The sequence below is a fragment of the Palaemon carinicauda genome, chromosome 6 (assembly GCF_036898095.1).
Source record: "Palaemon carinicauda isolate YSFRI2023 chromosome 6, ASM3689809v2, whole genome shotgun sequence".
Taxonomy (NCBI): Eukaryota; Metazoa; Arthropoda; class Malacostraca; order Decapoda; family Palaemonidae; genus Palaemon; species Palaemon carinicauda.
In genome coordinates this window covers 3,415,389-3,438,186 of record NC_090730.1, presented here as the reverse complement: position 1 = coordinate 3,438,186, position 22,798 = coordinate 3,415,389, and the positions used below count along the sequence as shown (strand labels likewise).

The window sequence follows — 22,798 nt, the reverse complement described above, 5'->3', positions numbered from 1 at the left end:
TGGAGCGTCACATCACCAAAGAGAATGATGCTACGCTGGTAATCTGTGTTCTGGTCCCTGATAGGCCAATGGAGCGTCACATCACCAAAGAGAATGGTGCTACGCCAGGCAGCATCGCCGCCCGTCACATCCCACTTTGCGTTTTGAGAGCCGTACATGAACAAGTGTTACTTGTACTTGTGCATTTCAGGGCACTCTGTAAAGTTAGTACTTAATAAATTCAATTAAACCCTACGATGGTGCCTACAATTGGCTTTTCAGTAAATATCATCATCCTCGTCATCTACTGCACAGCTAATTCATTGTCTTTGTCTCCATACAAGTTTCATTGGAATGCGTATCTTAGGCGAGTACCCCCATACTGATTTGATTGATTGATTTTAGGTTTTCTGTCATCCTGACATCGAAGGCCATTGACGCCGATCCCCCTCACACTGAATTAGTTAAAATTATATAGTAACATTTTAAAGAAATTCTCCTTGTCCTGTAGCCTTAAATATTCTACATCTGTGCCGTACGTATACGATAAGTGAACATGTATACCCCAATGAACTCAGTCCCGTATCCGTGAGCTAGGCTAGGCTAGCCTAACCTCACATGTACTGAATTTACAGTGCACTGCTATGTACTATATAGCATAAATATTGTACGATTAAAAGTATTCATAGGAGTGTGGGAAAGGTTTGTAACTGAGTGGGGAGCATGCACAAAAGCTTAAAATGCTCGAAAATAGCTAAAGAAAAAGGTTTCCCTGCATTTCGCGAGGGGTCCTGGAACATAACACTTGCAAAAAGTGGGGGGATGACTGTGCAGTAAACTGGTTGCTCATTAAGTGCTTACTTCAGTGAGCGGCAGGATATTAGGATCCAGGATATCAACTCTGTCTTCTGCCATAGATTCCAGAGGTTGCAAAGAGCAGACCAGACCATGGAAATGCAAGATTTTTGCAATAGAAAGATCTGAAGTAATTCTCGAGTGTGAGGCGATTGACTACGTCATCCACTCTGAGCCATCAGAACCCTTACGGACTAAATATCTCTTGTTTTCTTCCTTTTCAAATACTTAGGCCTTTAGCATTGTATTGCAACAATCTGGCAGTTAATGGCAATAACATAGTCTTGGATATGCCACGGGCCCTTTGCCTTTTCAGTCTCAAAGATGAAACTACAGACCTCTCTTCTTCACAACAAAAATCAGAAGGGAAGAGGGGGGACATGAAAAATATATGAACATCAGAGTAGTATAAAAATACTGGAGTAAATCATATGATTAAAATTCTGTATATTTTCATCAAACTCCCCAGATGTCCATATATGTCATTCCCACACTCTGATGGAGGTGAGTCAGTGAATGAACAATAGGAAATATAAAATCAAACTAATAAACTCAACTAGCAACTGAGGCTTGCCAACAGTCATCAATATGGGTGTTTTAAAACTTGTGCCTCATAAGAACCAGATACTAAACAGCTCCACCAGAAAATTATACTTTAATAAATTACCCAACAACGTATAATTTCAAGGAAAAAACTAACACCAAACCTTAATTAAATCTACACAAAAAAACTACCATATAAACTACATCCATGCAGGTAGTACAGCATCCCAGGCCCACCAATCTTGATAGAAATATACTTTAGTTAAGTAATGCGTACAAATGATGGTACAGCTAACAAAATATTTCCGACAAATGATGTCTTTAAAAGAGAAATCTTTAAAAGGCTCAAAATGAAAACCCTTTAAAAATATTCTGTAATACATCTAGAGTCTAATAAATCATTCCGACAACTGGAGTCTTCTCAATATTAAAAGATCTGAATACATCCACAATAATATCTGAAGCAAATAACTCCAAGCCTAGATGCTTGGGTGTTATATTTAGCAAGGATCTACACCCCTTAATAGCCAAAAAATTTTCTTTATAAAAAATCAAAACTAAGCAAACTATTTCTAGTCACTGAAACATTCCTTGAATTCCACCAACCAAACTAAACCTCCCACCGCCTTTGATACAAATTATTAGTAGACTGTCTCTTGGATCCTATCCTAAACAATCTAGAGGACTTTGAAAACCCCTGGTCTACGAGAATACGGAGGACCATTTCCATATGATTCAAGGTAGCTTGTATGGATTCATGTGGACCAATCTTAAAACTAGTTTTCTGGGCTCAACCTGGGTCGCTCCGTGAAATCCTCCTTAAAGCACCATTTCTAAGGTATAAATACTGCTAAATATACCAGAGAAACAAGTTGCATGGAATGCCATGAATATACCCACTCGCTCACCCTTATGGGGTGTCGGTATAACTGGGGCGTGTGAAACCACTACCAGAGGACACAGACAAAAGAGGCCACAGATTCGTAAGCCACTCTCTTTGCGAGTAAAACAAAGCCAATAAAAGCATCCTACTGTTTCCAAACACTCAACTTGTTTATCATAGCTTGAATTATGGAAAAAGAAGAATAAACTTACAGATCTGGATTCATCAAGTCCTATTCAAAGGAATCCACCTTCCAGGCTAAAGGATCTGGAAAAGGTAGACAAATCACTATATCTGTAGTTGAGCAATATCACAAATATGTCCATATTTGGTAATCCCAACCAATTCCAAATCTATACTCACACTAAATGCAGCAAAGACCATTTGTTTGGAAAAAATTTCATTTGACATATATTTATCCTTTTTAACCAATCACCTAAGATGTTAAATCTCCCTGGAATAAACCAAGGTAAAATAATTACTCCCCTCAAATTCATCTAAGTTAATAACCATTAAGCGAGATAGGGATTCCAACCTTATTCTTCCCTGTTCCAAATGTAAAGCCACGCTGTATTGCTGTCTGAAAACAGAGCCACCCTCTTTCCCAAAATCAGTGACTAAGTGTGAAGTATGCTGAATAGAGCTAAAAGTTCCAGGCAATTGATATGATTAGTTGATTCTTTTCTCGAGCAATTACCTGATAAATGGAGATTACCTAGAGCTGAGCACCTCCCTCCCTGCGAAGCATCTGGGAAAAGAGATGCCTGGAACCTTCAGTTCTAAGGATACTCGCTGGGATAACAAACGAGGACCATCAAATTAATTCAGTAGCTGAATACGAATTTCATCTAGATCGAATACTCTGCTTCAAGTCCAATTAGGAGGCTAATGTAAGGCTCACTTCTTAAAGCAACCCATCAGAACAAACTTCTCTCAAGAAAAAAAAAAAAAAAAAAAAGCCAGTACCCATCAGTTTTCACAAGTTCCAAAATGATAGTGGTTTTATCTTCTTAAACTTTTCCAAATAAAAAAGTAGACTGAATCCTCTTTTCCACCATAAAACCCTGAAAAGAAACTTGTTTACATCATTCCCTCAAAAGAGAATCTCTCTGTTGGAATCAAAAGAGACCTCTTATCCCTTTTACCCCCAAGGTAAGGTTAAATTTCGAGCACATTTTGCTATATATTTTTTTTTAAATTGCTCTAACAGCCTTAATTTTTGTCAGAGAGAGGTCAGGTTGGTCTAATTCTTTTGGAAAATGCCTGAAGTTTCTCATAAAGTTATCAAAAATATGCAAAAACATGTAAATAACAGTGTTTTGCAAGAACGTACCGGTACGTCCTTTGGGGGCGAAAGGTTTAAAATTTACCAGGACTCCCATTTCCAGCAACCTGAGTAAACATATTTAAGCCTGAATCCTTTGCAATGAAGTATCAAAATATAGACAGTCCTCCTGTTACAAAAGAACCCAGATTCCCAGAAATCCCACCCACTTCAAAATGGGAGGTATCACCCCTGCATGAAAACTTTAAATCATTCATTCATTCATTCACCCCTGTGAAGATTGGGGGAGCTGTCCTGAGACCAAAACGCAGGCAATACCTAGATCTGATCATCTTACGAGCCATTCACAAACCAAAGAAAAGTCTTTGAATTTTGATGAATAGAAATGTGAGAAAGTACATATCAGGCAAGCATATTGAAAACAAATTTTTTTTTTTTTTTTCAAAGCAATATCTGTAAACCAGTCTCCAATCTCCCAAATCTTTAGGGACAAGGAAGAACCTATTGTAAAACCATGGAGATGGAAGCAAATTCTCTTCTATCACATTGTTCCCACATAAGTTGTTAAATTCTTACTTTTAAAATATGGGCCTTAGCTAAACTGTTTCCTTGGACAAGAGACTAAGAAGATGGAAGGATTTAATAGCCTTCAATGACAAAGGCTTTTTCATCTATGGTTGTAGCTCTGCTAGTAATAATAATAATAATAATAATAATAATAATAATAATAATAATAATAATAATAATAATAATAATAATAATAATAGGGATGAAGGCTCTCGCATACCTGATAAAATTGGGAGAATCTTCCTCCTATATGAATTAGTTGGAGAAGATCATCACAGTGATCTATAAATTCAATAAGTCCTGTAAGAATTTCAGCCTTTATACCCGTTAGAGCAAATTCCTGATGGCCTACCACAATTATGAAACAGATCCCTTCAAGGAAAAAATTGAAGTATTAAAAAAGTAATTTTGAAACATAGTACAGTAGCTACAGTACGATAGGGAAATGTGCGCGTGAACATTCAAGAAAGTGACTTCAAAGAGTCCTTCGTGTTTTCGAGTTTACTTGTGCTACCATATTATTGATTCTAGCCTTATCAATGTGAAAAGGAAAAGAAGTAAGGTAAGAAATCACAGTGTGTTTCTGTGCATGACGCCTAAAAGTAAGATCAAGATCCCAAGCAACCTTTATTCTATTAGAGCCACTACAAGGAGATAATTTCTAGTATATTCAACACTACCAACAACATACATTTATTAGTCAAGTAGCTCAAATATCTGTAATTAAAGATTTTATTATGTTTGTATAAACAATCAGTTCGGAAAAATGAAATATAATCAATAATAAGGTTAGGCAACTGATTCTTTTCCCAGAACAATTTTGTCGGTGGAAAAAGTAACTCTTAAATGGTAAGACAGATCTGGAGCTACTTTTTGCCCTTGAGGTAATAATTTATTGACTGTCAATAAAAATCTGATATACCTGTTAAGTATAAGCTGTCTTAGAGGAGGCATCAAGAGACTACTTAGAAAAACAAGCATACCAGAACTTATTTGGATAAGTTTCAAAAATAAGTTTCCTTGACAATTGAGATGCCTTATCAGTCAAGGTCTTTGTCCATATCATCAACATTTTTATTTCCTTGGCCAGGTGAATATTCTAAAATGGTAACTACAGGCTTTCCCTTTGCACCTATGTTAGGCAATAGACTATCTTTGGCACTGTGAAAACTTAATACGCGTTAGTGGCCGAGCCAACATGAGATAGGTCACTGCCTCCCCCGAAACATAAGGCTATTTACTTCACTCATAAGCTTTAAATTAGTAATCTAAATATGATCTTTATTGTTCAACAGACACCGTACAATATTTGCCATTAATATAGGTATGAAGTGGCTGGTCATGAGCACTTATTTAGTGAACAGAAGAATATTAGGATCATGTCTACTAGCACTAATCTTTTATATTGGAATCCGTTGGTCATAGAGAGCAGACCGGATCCCAACAACGTGAGGGTTTCATAATAGAGGGACCTAAAGTAACTCGAGAGTACTAAGTTCATGCGGGCTGATCGAATCTATTAACACTTGCACCATCGGAACCCTTACTGACTAGTGCACTAGAACTGCTTGAAAAAACTCAACAGGGTAGATTAAGCTAGATTCATTGCCTTTGACCAAATTCACTGTTCTTCTTAGATTTGACAATGAAGCAAAAGAGGTAAAAAGCTCTTTATTACTAAATACCGGAAGCTCAATAATCAGCTAGAGATGCATTATCCTCCTCCTTGTAAAAAACTAATCTAATCGTTTATACATATTCCTGAACTAAACATTAATTTCCTCTTACATTCAAAATTCTTAACATAGTCAGCTAACATTCAAACGTACCTCTTCATAAGAGGAACTATAATTGATTATATTTTCAATATTATCATCTTCATTATTAATATTGTTATTACTAGCTAAGCTACAACCCTAGTAGGAAAAGCAAGATGCTATTAGCCCAAGGGCTCCAACAGGGAAAAATAGCCCAGTGAGGAAATGAAAAAAAGGAAATAAATAAATAAGAGAAGTAATGAACAAAAATAAAAATAAAATATTTCAAGGAAAGTAACATTAAAATATATCTTTCATAGATAAACTCTAAAATACTTCACAAAAATAAAGCAAGAGAACTCTTAACAAGAGGCACTGGAAGACCATGTTACAGAGGCTAACCTAAAATATAATATTCCACTGTGATATATAGAGAATGAGGACCAGGATCTAGTAAAAACTTGTGTGAATAATTCTCACAGGAATGACTAATAAATTCAGAAAATTTCTTCTCTTCACTAACCTAAATTGAATTCTCTTTTGCTCCATAAAACTTAAAAATGAAATGTACTTTTATCATATCCTCTATGTTGGAATCAAAAGATTATGTTAATACCGTACTATAAGCTTAACCCTTTTATAAGGTCAGAAAACGAGAAATCTTCAGTTTTAGGAATACAGTACAGTACGTCAATATAAAACCAGGTTTCGATAGAGAACCAATATGAACATCAGGGGAGTTTATTAAAGAATAATAACAATTGTCAATGCAATGATTAGGAGATTGAGGGAAGCTTATCTAGGACAAGGACAATTCAAAGTTGACCATCTATCAAGTGACATTTGATATTGTGAATAATAATGCAAGTAAAATGAGGCACTTTCCCTTGTAAGGAAATGTAGAATTTAAACTACTCTAAACAACACACACAGCTAAATCTAAATACTCTTGGTATGACATTTATAACCCGTTGTTCTTTAAACTTCGAGAAAAAATTGAAATATTTCTTAAAAATTTGCTATCTGAACCTCAAAAATATGGAGTTTTTATGGTAAAACAAAGTTTTATGAATATTTACCTGGCAGTTATATATACATAGCTATGTATATATAAATGCCAGGTAAGTTCTATCATAAAAATTAGAATTTTAAGTTTCTCTCATTTCTGAAAAAAATTCACATTACAAATTTTAAAAAAACTGCACTGTGTTTGGAAAACAAAGTGCATAATTCTTTGAGTTCAGCACACTGACAGTACCTGAACGTACTGTAATTTTTCTTAAATGATAAAAAAAATTAAAGCTGGGAGTTAAATTTCATATTCTTTATCTTGTGACTGAAATATAAATAGCTATGGAAACCACTTAGCTAATCAAAACAAATTAAGTTACACATTGTGTGCATGTATGTATGTACTGTATATAGCCACTGCACTAACGAAGAATTAAGCTTGATAACATGAATCCTGCAGATAGAAAATTGTTTAGTGTATATCTTAATAAATCAATAACCTGTAATTGATCATTTTTTTTTAAACCAGAGCAAATGGAAGAATCAAAACAACTTGTAATAGAAATATGAACATAACCTGGTCAAAATGGCTTCAAGGTGAAAGTTAAAATGCAAGAGAGTATTAAGGAAAGGAATGTAAAATGAGAAAAATAAATAATTTATCTGCAAAATAAAATAACACAAACCAATTCATAAACAGATTAAGCAACTTAGCATCCTAGTTCAAGACAGATGAAGAAAAAATAAAAAAAATCATTCTTTCCCCTCATAAATTACCACTGAAGAACTTTGGTTAAAAACTACCTTGGAGACATTCGCAGAACATCAGAGCCTGAAAGAGGCCGTCTCTCCTTCCTGAGGGTGTCTGGTATCCCCTCAGCTGACGAATGAGCTTCCGGCCCATCTCGGAATGTTGCAGACGAAGGCTGGGGGGCATTTATAGAGCCCATGTCGCTCTTTGACCGATGACGGTGTCTTTTGTGGTGTCGTGAGCGTGATCGAGACCGAGCTGGTTTCTCGGCAACTTGGTCGGCATTGTCGTAAGAGGTTAATGAATGATAAGGAATCGTTGTATCATCAGTATAGTCTGGTATGAGACAGCTGGGTCTCTGACAGTTGGCAACTGTACAGGTTGGATCATGGTAAGGAATTTCCTCCTCCTTCAAAATGAATGATGTAGTCATGTCATTGTTGTCAGTGTCGGGCAAATGATAGCCATTGTTTCCATCAAGATATGAATACTCATTGTCTTGTTCCCTCTGTCTATAGTCATTATTTACATAGTAATTATGTGAATAGTGACCGTGGAAGTTACCCTGTTGCATGTCCCTGTTAACCTCGGAATGTCGGGAAGCAGTGATCTGAGGGGCATTTACGTGTGATTCTAAGTAAGTCATGTCGGCGTGGTAGGAAAAAGACATGGGAGGTAAATTTGCATAGTCTCTATCGCTGTCACCGTCAAGTCTCAGATAGCCACCGTTTTCGTTCGAACCGTTTGCGTCGTCGTTCCTGCGACACCTTCGGCCCCTCCGAGCTCCAGGCAGAGACTGGGTCCAGGTCAGACTAGTGACAACAATGAAGTTGCCTTTAAAAACTTATCATTTCACAAAGATAAAATGTACATAGGACATCTGTAACATTTAAGGAATGGGTGTTATCTATTTGGTTGCAAATATGTTCAAACAAACTGTTGTGGGCACAATCAATTTCCCAGGTGATTTCAATGTTCAAAAATGAGTTTTCAAAAGGTGCTGTGAACATTCATAAGTTCACATTCTGTTCTTACCTTCTTTAACGGATAATGAGTTAGTTCTGCATGAGATGTAGTACATGCACTTACAGAGGAAAGGCTTAACTAAAATGATTTAAATTTTGTTAATTGCTGATAATCTCCAAGAATCCCTCATTAGTCATATGATAATTAGGCTTTACGTAAGGCTAACTACCAGAGGCTACAGATATTAAACATCAAGAGTTAACAAATTATAGATTTTACACAGCGTAGGTGGCCAAAAAGAATTAATTCTTAAAATTAGAAAAGAAAAGCAGCAAATTCTTCTGAAATATTTTGAAAATGCACTACGAGTACATAATTGATACTAGAGAATAATCTTCTTTTCACATTGCAAAATTTAGCCAAGGATCACAAGCTGTTTATTCCCAGCTAACTTAATACACACGATTGAAACTCGACTTGTCGTAAGAGTTTCATATATAACTGTAGTTTCAACTGAACCCAAAGATTATGAAAAAAATACAGCATTACAGTGAAACTCCTTAATACAAACATGTACTACTATCTTCAGTTTTGTATTCTAAAACAGTTCACACGGTAATAATAAATTCCTACTTGTTAATGAGAGGAATAATAATACAGTAATTATAATCATTTATATCATGTGAAACAAATCAGATAATAACTGCTATCCTTATTGGTCTGGATATTGATAGCTAGATAAATCATTAAATGTACTCCACTCTACTATATCTATTACATATATGGGGAATAGGGATACATTAATTGACGACAAAACAGAAGTTACCGTCATCAATTATGACCTCTGCCAAGGAGGCTATAAAATAGAGTCAGTTTATTTATCTATTTGTCTGTGTCTGTCTGTGGACAGGATTACGTCAAAACCACACGACGGATTTAGACGAAATTTTCACCCCAGACATATCTTAGTTCATGGACGACCCCATTAAATTTTGGAGATGATCCGGATCAAGATACAATTCTGGATCAGCATTGCACTTTTCACCAACTACAATCAGTACTGTATTGAAAAGGGGGATGTACTGTCCATTGACCATAGTTAAATGTTACAATAGATTCAGCTACTGTCAGCATATGAAGAAAAGAAGTGAAGTGTTTCATCCATAAACTTGAGTAGAATGTTGGCAATATTCATTGGCAGAGGTCTGAAATCTCTGATTGTTTTTGTTTGTTTTATTTCTGTGCTAAGTTTGAACATACAAGTCTCTCAATGGATTGAAATTGTGGGAATAAATTAATACTTGTTCACTAAATGAATCCACTGTGTATATATAGATATACATATACATATATAAAGTAAATATATATATATATACATATATATATATATATATATATATATATATATATATATATATATATATATATATATATATATATATATATATATACATATACAGTACCTGTATATATTTCCTTCGCTTCTTTTATGGGCCTTTTTGAAGAAACATGTTCAATTGTTTTATTACAGTTATAAGAAGACACATGCATATGTGTGTGTGTGTGTGTGTGTGTACTGTATGCATAAATAAATGAGCCTATATAAGTAAATAAAGTATAGGTGTATACTTAACCATGCATAAATAAAATATGCAATTAATGTTTCTTGTTTTTATGGGGTATTTAGCCAACAATAAAAAAAAAATTGAGACCCTAAGTACTGTAGTGATATCCTCTTACTGTCCAACAATTCAAAGAAATGTATTGATAAATTCTATCATAAAAAATAATAAAGAACACCCTCATATACAAAAATAAGTCCTCTCAAAGAAATGTATTGATAAATTCTATCATGAAAAATAATTAAGAAAACCCTAATATGCAAAAATAGTTCCTCTCAAGGAAATGTATTTATAAAATCTAATATAAAAAAACATAATTAAAGAACCCCCTAATATAAAAATAGGTCCTCTCAAAGAAATGTATTGATTAATTCTAACAAAAACATTGTTAAAGAACACCCTCATAAAAAAATTAATAGGTCCAACATTCAAAATATAAAACGAGACAACCTTAAACCCTATCACAGCTCGTGGAGACTTTCAGCAACTTTCAATGACATTGTATTGCCAAACTTCTGTAATTTCTTCCAATGAAATACATGGAAGGTCAGTCTATATATTATGCAAATCTTCTCCCTTTGAATGGGAAAAAAAAAAAAGCCTCCAAACGATGATGCTTATCGGTAGTCGCATAGCGAGTTATTTCCTGAAGCATATTTGGCAACCAATAAGATTAGGACATCTAGAACCACAGACACGGCCACATGAATCTGCTGCCTTGAACCAAGATATATGCCAATGATAAACTGAATGGGAAAAGGAATATTAATTTTAAAAAGAATTTAGAAAAAGTCGACATTAAAATAACTATAAACAAGCTTGTTAAAACTAAAGTAAATTTTGAATATTAACATATATTGTATGAAATGAAAGCATTTTGTTGCAGGATTATTACACAGAAGCAACATTAAGGAAAAAAATATAATAGCATACCTACAGAAAAAGAACAAAAATATAAATAAATACATATAAAGCTTTAAAGGATTAATATAGAGGACTCTCCATTTCTTTCATAAAATATCTGATATATCGTAGAAAGCATAAACTACACACACAATAGATTCTGTACAGCATTGATTACTTTACGTATGTATAAAAAACAGTTATGATAAACTTCCAATACCTGGAACCAACTGGTGCACTGTATTCACAAATATTTGTCAAGAACTCAGTCGATGAAGTAATAAACCGTGTGGTTTTCATGTTTCAAATCCCACTTTTCACATTCTAGAAATGTATCTGTAGTTCAAATATACACTCACATTCTCAGCACTCTTACATAACCTCTCCTAAGGGAAATATTCAATTTAAAATGTTTTGGGGACAAATATCTCTTCAAAATTTCACCTATTCAAAAGATTATAATTTCAATAAAATACCAGATTGTAAAATATCCTAAGTATATCAAGTATGTATGTATGTATGTATGTATGTATGTATGTATATACATACATACATACATACATACATACATACATACATATATATATATATATATATATATATATATATATATATATATATATATATATATATGTATATATATGTATATATATATGTATATATATATATATATATATATATATATATATATATATATATATATATATATATATATGTATATATATATATATATATATATATATATATATATATATATATATATATATATATATATATATATATATATATATATATATATATACTGTATATATATATATATATTATATATATATATATATATATATATATATATATATATATATATATATATATATATATATATATATATATATATATATATATATATATATATTCATACCATACTACAGTATTGGTGATATTTGAAAATTTTATATTCTAAGGGAAAGGCCAAATATTCCACAAAGCAAAATACTTATGGGTATTTTCTTCAACCATATAACACTAAATAACAAACAGGCCTAAATAGAACAGACACAAGACATTACAGTATAACGTAATTTACTGAGAATTCACACGCATCACACTTATCGGTCCCAACTTATCTCTTCCAGTTAAAGAGCTTATATTCAAACACACAATTTTGATCACACCTTAACTGAGGACACAAATATATATCAAGTTATATAAGACCAAGTTTAGCACGGCATAATCAGTTAAATAAGATGGGAGAATAAGTTGGGACTGATAATATCGGCTGTTTGTCCTTTCTATCTGATGTTACATAACTGTGAATACTATCATTTCGTCTTCTCTCTAAAAGTGAAATAATTTTTTTTCTATTATATAAGGAAAAAGGTTGTCTTGGAAAGTCAGTATGAATGAGCACATTGCTGCCGGAGTGTTACCACATCTGTGTGCATGTTCGCAAACTTACATGAACAAGTTCAAGTTCTCTCCAGGAAATATTTCAAAAGTCCACAACATGATTGTGGTGCCCCTGAAGAGTAGGAATCAAAGTAAGGCCAATTCAACAAAGATACTTACTACAAAGTTCTGTCAAACTGACGCACTACAATGATGGATCTCTTCCCAACATCCATAAACTCAAATTCATCCCTCTCTCTCTCCTATCCTATACCAAGGAATCTGGACACCAGAGGTAATGCTTAATAGATGGAAAGGCCTCAATATATACGCCTTTAAACCTTTCAGGCTAATCTGAAATAGTCTGGACAAGTTTAGGTTGGCCACAAACATACATATTCTCAGAGATTGTTAGCCATAACATAATAGTTTTCTAGACTAGCTGGAATAAGTCACAGATACAAAGATCTTCGCCATTTAAATAAAAATACTACTCGAACGACTACGTCAACAGGTTCAAAGGATGGCTCCTCTCACTAACGCTTCAGCTTTCAAACTCTCTTAGAAAGACAGGCTCTTTTGAGTAAGCAACATCAGAACATCCTACAGACATTCAACATCCTATCTCTACCAAAGAAAGAGGGCTATATTCTCCTCTTGGTGTGATCAGCGAGGCACTCCAGCACTTAAGCCTCTATTGCAATGATCGATCAACACTTTGTAACTAAAGATTAAAGAGTAACCCCATAAAATAAAACTACTTCTCCCACCTTATAAACAACATATGAGAATCACTTGAACTTTGCCCCATTAGGTCTTTGAGAATGTATCTATGCAGTACTACATCATCCAAGATGTTGATTAAGAGGAGCCAGACAAATGTCCTGGTCTCCTAGAACACCATATCCTTCTGGTTGAGACAAGTCACTACAAGGCATACGTTCACCCATTGAAATAATAACTATTCAAACCTAAAATCAAATACCAGGAAGTCCAGGCAATCTCCAATCATGACCTTCAAACACAATATATTATAGGAACTATGCTTGGGGGAGGAATACGGAGAAAAGTCCACCTTCGGCCAATTCGATCCAATAGATATTATTCACAGGTGCTTAAATGTCCTCCCTCCGATTCCAGTACTTGGAGCAAGACAAATTGTACAAGGGACAGTTGTGAATTATCGTGGTTGTCTTACTTCCCCTTAATTATTCTCTTTTTCTATAGCACCTTAGAGGAGTTCAAGAGAACATCGGAAATTCGTAAATCCAGAGAGACGCTTATCATCAATCAACTGGATCCTGCAACCACTGGAGAGCTTGAGAATTTTTTAAGACAAACTGTTAGAAGAACTTCAACCAACAAATATCTTGAAAGCCAAGACCTCAGGGACCTTCTTCTAAAACATATGAGGAACCAGCTTTTATCATATTGAGGTAATATTAGAGAAGTTTCGTTGCCTCCTGCAACCTGTCAGTTTTTGTAATACTGTAGTTAAAAAATTCTTAGCCATCTTAAACTATAGGATCTCATAAAATGAGGTAAACTGTATTATTACTACTATTATTACTAGCTAAGCTACAACCCTAGATGGAAAAGCACGATGCTATGAGGCCAAGGGTTCCACTAAGGAAAATAGCCCAGAGAGGAAAAGAAATAAAGAAACAGACAGAATAGTGAATTAACCCAGGACAGTGAAAGACCATGGTACAGAGGCTATCACACTACCCAAGACCAGAGAAACATTGTTTGATTTTGGAGTGACCTTCTCCAAGAGCTGCTTACCATCGCTAAGTCTCTCATCTACCCTTGCTACTAGAACATAGCCACTAAACAATTACAGAATTACAGTGCAATAGTTAACACCTAGAGAGAAGACATTTTTTTTCAGTTATCATAGTATTGTCAGGTGAATGAGGAGAGAGATTAATGTGTAAAGAATAGGCCAGACTATTTTCTTCTATATGTGCAGCCAAAGGAAAAATGACCTGTAAACAGAGAGAGAGTGTCATTGTAGTGATATCTGGTCACTTAAAGGACCCAATAATTCTTTAGGTGTAGTATCACAACAGGTGACAAGTGCCTTTGTCAACCTACTACCTGTAGAGATACCCAGAAGCTCTATAAAACCAGAAAATATATAAGCACATTGAAAAAATCTATCAAATTAACCAGGTTAATCCATAAAATCTGTATATCGCCTTCCTCAGTATCCAATAACTCGGCCACAGCGCTCTATACGATTCCTCTAATTCTTTTGGGTTTTCAGCCCAAAGGTAACCAAGATTCAACCATTTTGGTAGACTTTTTCCAGGTGCAAAACAAAAAGAAGTTGGGGGTCATGTTTCATAGTCAGTTAGGGGATGGAGAAGAGAGTGAAATACCCTTTCGTGGCCATTTACAACCGAAGAATACCCATGACCCACATTTTCACTAGAGTCAAAGGTCCCAGCATCCTATAATGACTCAATTTCAGTTAGAAAAACTTAGCTTATGCGGAAGTTTATGGTAACATAAATGTAATTAGTATCAGGAAAATTAACCAAACAGTTACCCTTTCAAAATCATATCAACTTCAGCTGCCCCAACTATCTGTTGATCTCTGACCATAATCAAAACAGAAATTCTAGACACCCAAAAAACTAAAACCAAATTAAATCAAACCAATCATTGAAACACATTACACCTCGTCTTAAAATTTCAGACTTTACAAGATAACGATTAAAAACAGGAAAAGCGTTAAAGTAGAGAAACACGTTAATAGTGATAAAACCGTAAAGAAAAAAAAAAATCCCTTGTACCACAAATTAAAAAGGAAGTAGGGTAAGAAATCCATACTTTCATATCTTTTCCTCAAGAATAAAAGCAAAAGTAAGACAACCAACCGACATTAACAAATCTATTAGCATTAAAATACATTAAAAGCTCAAAATACTCCACATTAATATGACATACATATGTACTGTAATCAAAAACAGTTACTGTATCTCTAATATTACTGTACGATGCAACCCATTAATTAAAGGAGTACCCTTTGTTCTCCTTGTATTCATTTTAATTTCTTCCTAATATCAGAGTCTAGAGTTTGTTCGTTTGTTGATCATGATCTAGAGTTTGCCTCTAGACTGGGGCACTCAGACTAAAAGACACAGCTCCCAAAGAATCTCGCGTAAGACTCTATGAGGACATTCCCTAAATTTAGAATTACAATAGGCAAAAATGGTTAAAGGGTATCAAAGGTGTTAAAATCAATAATCTTATTATGGTTTGGAATAAATTTTGAATAAAAAATCATTGCAAACAATGATAATTTGCAACAAGGGAATTTGGCAATTCTAGAAATTTTGTTTTGACATTTTCCGTACAGTTTTCAACAACTCGTTCTTTTGCATGGGGGGGAAATTTTATATCATTGTGAAAATTGTAGAGACAATCATCTTTTATATATATTACTCCTACTAAATTTCTTACAGATTATAAAACCACAAATTCAGTAGTCAGTAGTTTGAAAATTAGTATGTAAATCTCTTTTACTCTCACAAATAAGACCAATCTTCCCAGTAAAATCTCACATGTTCCAGTAATTTTCCTAAACACACAGCAGAACTTTCTCTCTAAACAAACTGCAATAAAAACATACAATGTATTATCTATTTTCCCTGAGTGACAAAACTGCAATAAGCTATTTATAATCTGTTATACAATATATAGAAATACATCAACAGCATACTGTATGATGGGATTTTGGGAAATAGTTCAAATAAAAAAAAATAAATAAAAAAATGTAAAAATATATCAAATTAAGTCTCAATTTGTCACTAGCATAAAATATTTTGAAAAATTCAATGAAAAAACTACTTGTAGTTTCACGACCATAGGCCTTGCAAGCATAGCATTACTCAAGTTCCTTGTTCGATTAAAAACTAACAAACAAAACAGTTTTCTTTTACATAAATCAAATCTTAACTTACGTCTATCTAATTAAACAGTTACTGTGCATTACAGTATTGCTGGGTGAATATTTTTCCAACAGTCTGTAACCCTTGCAAAAATACTTCAGATTGATTAACATAAAATATTGCTATTCAACAGCAAAGAAATGTGAAAACACAAAATAGTCTATCACTTCAAATAGCTACTCCAAGAAATGCCTTTTCCTGCTCTGATCAAATATGCTAAGTACATACAGACAGATTCAAAATAAGCAAATACTGCACCACGTAAAACGTATCGAGATTAATAAAAGCCAGATGACCACCTTCATACTATGTCATCTTAAAAATTACAATTGTATAATGTTTTCAATGCAAACACTCCAAAAAGGCCAGCTTAAATCAAAATCAAAACCCACATCGAAAAGAAAATAAATACAAAACTATCAACAGTTTTAAGTACGACTGAACAGTGACTGAACAGTCAATATTAAATAATACCAATCTACTGACCACTCGATCTAAATGATAAATACCAACAACAAAAACCCAGAAGGTTGTTTATTTCCTTAAAAAACAAATCAGTAATACTACACAACACAGAGAACAACAATCATCTTGCCTAGGACAAAAGGAGAAAAAAAAGTGCAAAGACAACTCACAAACTAAACCAATCTAAGATAAAAATATTTTAACCTACTTCTGCAAATATGAAATAGATATATCTAATTAAAGATTAAAAAAGGGGCAAAGTTAACAAATATATTTATTACTCAATAAGAACTAAATACTTTTATTTTGAAATATATAATAATGCATACAAAGTACTTGGGACTGAATTCATAACTGATGCCTATATAAATTTCTTTATAAATCAGGTATTTCATGCAAAGTAAAAAGAAAATAAACAAGCATAAATCATTGATGGCAAAATAAGTTTAATCGCACACATGCATGCATCCATACTTCTCAAACACCGAATAGTAAGTGATCTTCTGCATGACCTATATTTGTGAATACAGTAACACATCAAATTAAAAGAAATTGTGTGGGAAAAATACGTTAAAATGTGTGCATTTCTACCTTTACCATATCATACATGTGATCATTTTTATATCCAGGTAAACTAAAAATCAGTTTATAGTAAAAAATATATCTACAAATAAAGCACTACAGTTTCATTATAGTTTTTTACACTAATGTGCATTGCTTTAATTGAAGTGTGCTTTATCCACCTATCTCAATCTGAAGGGGTGAACGGACATAAAAGGTTAAAAAAAAAAGGTATTTTTCTCTTGCTTCAACAAACATGAAAAACAGCATTCACCTATAAAGCAATTTTCATAATAAAAATAAGCATGTAACTAAAGATTGAATATTTCCTTTGTGCATAAAGTAATCTCAGCAAGATACTTTAATCTGCTGTGAATCATAAAGGTGTGCCAGCTATCGGGTTGGAATCGAGAAACTAAACAGGTTGTGTGTGACATTTCCAGAACACCTACATTTACTAAAACATTATTGTCCTTTTTTCCTTTTCCCTTTATACATTTGACTGATATAAAACAGTAAAGGGGAAAGAAGAAAATGAAGATGTTATAACAGTAATAAAAGAGGAAATGAAGATTATAAGATATGAGAAGGTAATTGACAAAAACCATAAAAATCTAAATCAATCATCATCAAGTATTTTCAAAATTCAACAAGTACCATACAGTATAGTACATTGAATATATAAAGGGACATGATTAATATAGACTGGTAGTGTCAATCTAAATACTCTAATTCATGTTTAAGAGAAATTAACTAATGCAATCTTACCATAAAGAGGTATCATAACCTCTATATAGCTAATATACATTCAAATATCAAAATTTAAATCTATGCTGATCTATATTCTATAACCACCATTCGCGGCCCCGATCTCGTGGTTTAAGAGGACGTATGTAACCTGCCTTGCATACGACAGAAAATAACGACAAAACTTCCCAGACAATTCCAAAATTAGATTGCATCAATTCCTTCAATCAAATCTTTCTGTATAATATACTTTATACATACATATAAAATACGCAGTTATTCTAATGTCATTATAAACCATTTTGCTTTACACGTGCAGTAACATGGCTTATTTTTGCCTTTGCTTGACAATATTTTGCATGATAATTAGTGATTTCTGGCATCTCTCTCTTTTCAATACTCAAAACAACAGGTGACTAACATCCACAAGTCTATTAACAGCAGGAAGAGAATCGGTAACCCAAGAGCTTTGGAAGTGGGAATATCAAGTTTTGCTTCACAGTGCATATTGTCCAACATCGATTGATATAATGTAGATTCTTGTTTTTATTTACTTATATTGTAAAGTTACAAGAACAGGTTATCACCATGAAAAACCACAAAACACCCGACAAAATATTAAGGAGAGAGAAAGATGCTGACGATGGTGGATCTGAACGCGTTATCAAGACGAGTTGGTAGGAATAATCAGTCGTAAATATTAGAATTCCAAGACTACTTGTCGTCTATAGAATTAATATGTGAGAAAAGTGGTGGGTAATTTTGAAATAAATAACCTAGGTATGTTGCACTGAAAATTCCAAGCCGTATTCTGACACAGTACTGAAAACTTTATAGTGCTATACAGTAAACTCAAAAAATATTTTTCTATTGAAAATTTTTGCCAAAATCCTAAAATTAATAGGAGCTTCTTAAAACTGCTCCTGTGAGAGCATATAGATGTACCTTTCTTGTGTAATTTTACTTTTTATTTTGATAGCATGTAAAGATTATAGTGATAGCCGGACTTTCAACAAGGAAAATGCTATTAGCGTGACGTCACTCACGAATTAAGTTTCACATCTCGTATAAACCTTCATTGCTGCGAGATTTTAGGAAAATCAAAATTACACGCTTGTATGATATTTAAAGTGTCTACAAGGAAAATTGGTGAATATCGGATAAATAAACCGCAATAAGTATGTGACGTCATTGATGGAAAGACATATTCCATTATTATACTCGCAAAGTTCTTTCTCAAATTTAGACCCCTCAATGCTTTTGAGCTTAAAATAAGTCCCTTGAATAACAAAGTAATCATACTAAAAAACTTGGCTAGGCTTTTGCTTTCAATGCCCACACCTTTTCACATTGAAATATCCATATTGGCAATAGATAATTTAATATATTAACCTCTAACACAACAGTGGCATAAATGCAGCGTCTACTTCACTATTGTTAAAGAAATCAGACATCCTTCAGGTCTACTGAAAGTACACCAACCTCTCATAGAAGCTAACATGGTTGGTTATTGTTTATCGTCTTCCTCACATAACGCAAATAATCAGCACTGCGATATCATGATACATGTATGGATCTTTCCACTGTCTTGTAGAATTTGTTCAGCCAATTCCTGGCATAATTCAGTTAAAAGTAACTCGACTCCTCAGCTATGAATAGGGAACTTCTAATTATGACCTTAAATTATTTATAAACCTCTTAATTTACTTATGCTATGGTTAATGCTTTGTATGGTATGGAGTGACAATAGCTGAGACCTGTGTTACCAACTGATGACAAAAGTAGTTTTTTTCTTCCACCTTTGAGCTCATTTTCTTGTCATAAATGTAACTACAGTGCTTCTTAAGTAAGCTGAATTTCATGAGAAAATAGAATTCACAGTGATATCACTGTTTAAAAACTACCACAAATTTTAAAAATAAATTGTATTTTTCCTTACTTTACAAACCACACACCTTTAATAAGAGATTGATTCAAACGCAGATGGAACTTGTCAGTTAAAACATATAACGAGGTGTTGGAAGTAGCCGATAATTACCAGCTGGTGGCGGGGAAAGCCTGACCCCCTTGTCGGCACAATGAAGTCACTTTGATTATGACCGGGACTTTTAGGGGGAAGGTGAGGGTGAGAAGCAGAGTTAAAGGATACAAGTTTGCATAGATAGGAAAAATATAAATTACTTTGAAAATTTTTCAATTGTTCCTACACGAATACAGTACCAGCCTTTGTCCTTTAATAAGAGATTATCCTTAGGAGGGAAGAAGTCTCCTATTGACAAACTGGCTCACAAATCCCAGGATTGCTGACCTCTGACTTGATAGAATGCAGAGAATAGCATCCTTGAAAACCTAAGAAACCGTCTGGTTCACTGCCCATCGCAAATAGGCGTGATGGTGAGCGATCCATCACAAAAAAGCATGATGATGAGCGATCATTTGCGATAAGGTGAGATGGTGAGCAACCCATTGCAAAGAGGCCAGATGGTACGCGATCCATCGCAAACAGACCAGATGGTACACAATCCATTACAAACAGGTGGGATGGTGCAAAATCCATCGCAAACAGGCAGGATGGTGAACGATCGTTGGGCAGGCAAGATGATGAGTGATCAACGCAAGCAGGCGAGATGATAAACAACCAATCGCAAGCAGGTGAAATGGTATGCGATCGATTGCGAGTAGTTAAGATGGTGAGCAATCAATGACGAACAAAGTGGCAATTTTGTGGATGTGCACGATTGCAAATACAGTATGTGGGATAGCGCTCCTAAGCTCCTGAGGTGAAAAGAGCATGCAATAATAAGTGGCATGCGATTGCGAACAAGCGAGATGGCACTCCCATAGAAAGTATGCAATTGCAAACAGATGACATGGCACTCCCATAAGAGCAATTCAAACATCTATATAGTAGCATGATATAGCGCTCTAATGGGGGCAAGAACCGGCGAGATGGTGAGCAATCACCAAAAGGTAATTGCAAGCATGTGGGGTGGCTCTCCCCTAAGATGTACAGAATCAAGAACAGCGGAGATGAAAAGCGAGCATGATCAGACAATCGCAAACAGATGAGGTGGTCAGCATGCTAATGCATAGTAGTGTTATAGGTACAGGCAGAGTAACGAGTAGTATTGCAGCCTCTTTCTTCAACCTTGATGAAGGTTTGGGCAACACTGTCATCCCATGGGGGGAGAAAAGGTAGGAATAACTGATACTTAACTTCTATTGATAGGAGTTAAAGAATTAACCATCCAATAGGGGACAAGGATGGGCGGCACACCATTATTCTTTCAATAGGCAGTGTGCACGAAGTCAGCTGACTGGGTGCCAAGACTGAGCACACTTATAAGTATGAACAGACAATCGTACAGGAATTGCTTCCCTCTGTTCAGTAAGCACCACCATCTAGGCTGAATGCAGGAGGAAGCCATGTCCTGATGTGGGTTTTTACCAGCTATCCCACGTCCATCTGGGTAAGAAGTGAGTGGGAACATATCCACAGCACACTGGCATTAAGTAGTGACTTATACAGTATGTAACTCCTATGTTGACAGCGCACTCGGGCAAGCCCGTCGCTCATCATCATCAGTAGCTTTACGATCATCGAAGCAATATGCGTAATCAAGATCACACGTTTGGTGATCTAAGGATATTTCTCCCCTTGGGGAGAGCCCATTAAAACGAGGCAAGCGCTTATCCTTGGGATCACTAGAAGCTCTGTCATCATGCACGCTAGTATTAAGCGTGCTAGTGAGAGCATTATGTGTGACACCGTATCATTGCATATTGACACTCCAGATAAAGCCTGGAGAGGCAGGGTTGTTCGATCTGGTCGCCAAGGTACGTGCGCATGAGGCAGCACATTCGTCAGCATCAGAAGAATCAGAGTCCAAACCCTTTGCACCCTCTGAGACATGTTGCTTGCATGTTATAAGCAGAGGAGGACATGTGCCACTCTGAAGATAGGTGAGGGCAAGCACTCTCATCATACAAAAGAGAATCATGGCGTTTCTTCCGAGAGAGCGAGCTTGTTCCTCCTGATACAATCTTATTCGGAAATCTCGCAGTTATTCAAAAGAGGAAGTCTGTCCCAAAAGCCAAACCTCAACAGGTAACCTGGGGTCAGAATTTTTTTTCAGGACAATAGGATCATTAGGAACTGAAAAAGCATTATTGCTCTTAATGAGAATATGTGCCAAGGCTAGCTTCTTTCTGGATAGAGTACCTTTTAACCTTCTAACCCCGGAGAAATTCAAAGGTGCATACACACACACTAAATAGAAAAAGATGAGATTAGAACAGCCGAGTTCCACAAGAAGCCGATAAACATGTCAGTGTTAGTCAGCAACAGGAATCAAACTGACTAGTCAGTGTGCCACCCACAGGTAATTGCCGACTACTGTATTGACGACACGTCATTAAGTTTCAATTGCCTAGTTCCAGTTGTGCTTGAATCAATCTCCTATTAAAGGACAAAGGTTTCTATTCGTGTATGAACAACTAAGTTCACCAAAGTTGGTACTTAATTGAAAGGTAATTTAACAAGTATTCAGCAGTTACA

At 34.7% G+C, this 22,798-nt stretch overlaps 1 protein-coding gene across 1 annotated transcript in view; it reads right to left on the bottom strand.

The window, feature by feature from the left end:
- Window positions 1–22,798, bottom strand: part of hppy (MAP4K3-like protein hppy) — a 151,104-nt gene that overhangs the window by 89,556 nt on the left and 38,750 nt on the right. Inside the window, 1 exon segment of the mRNA XM_068374874.1 lies at window positions 7,685–8,443. Within this exon segment, the coding sequence (XP_068230975.1) occupies window positions 7,685–8,443 (759 nt within the window).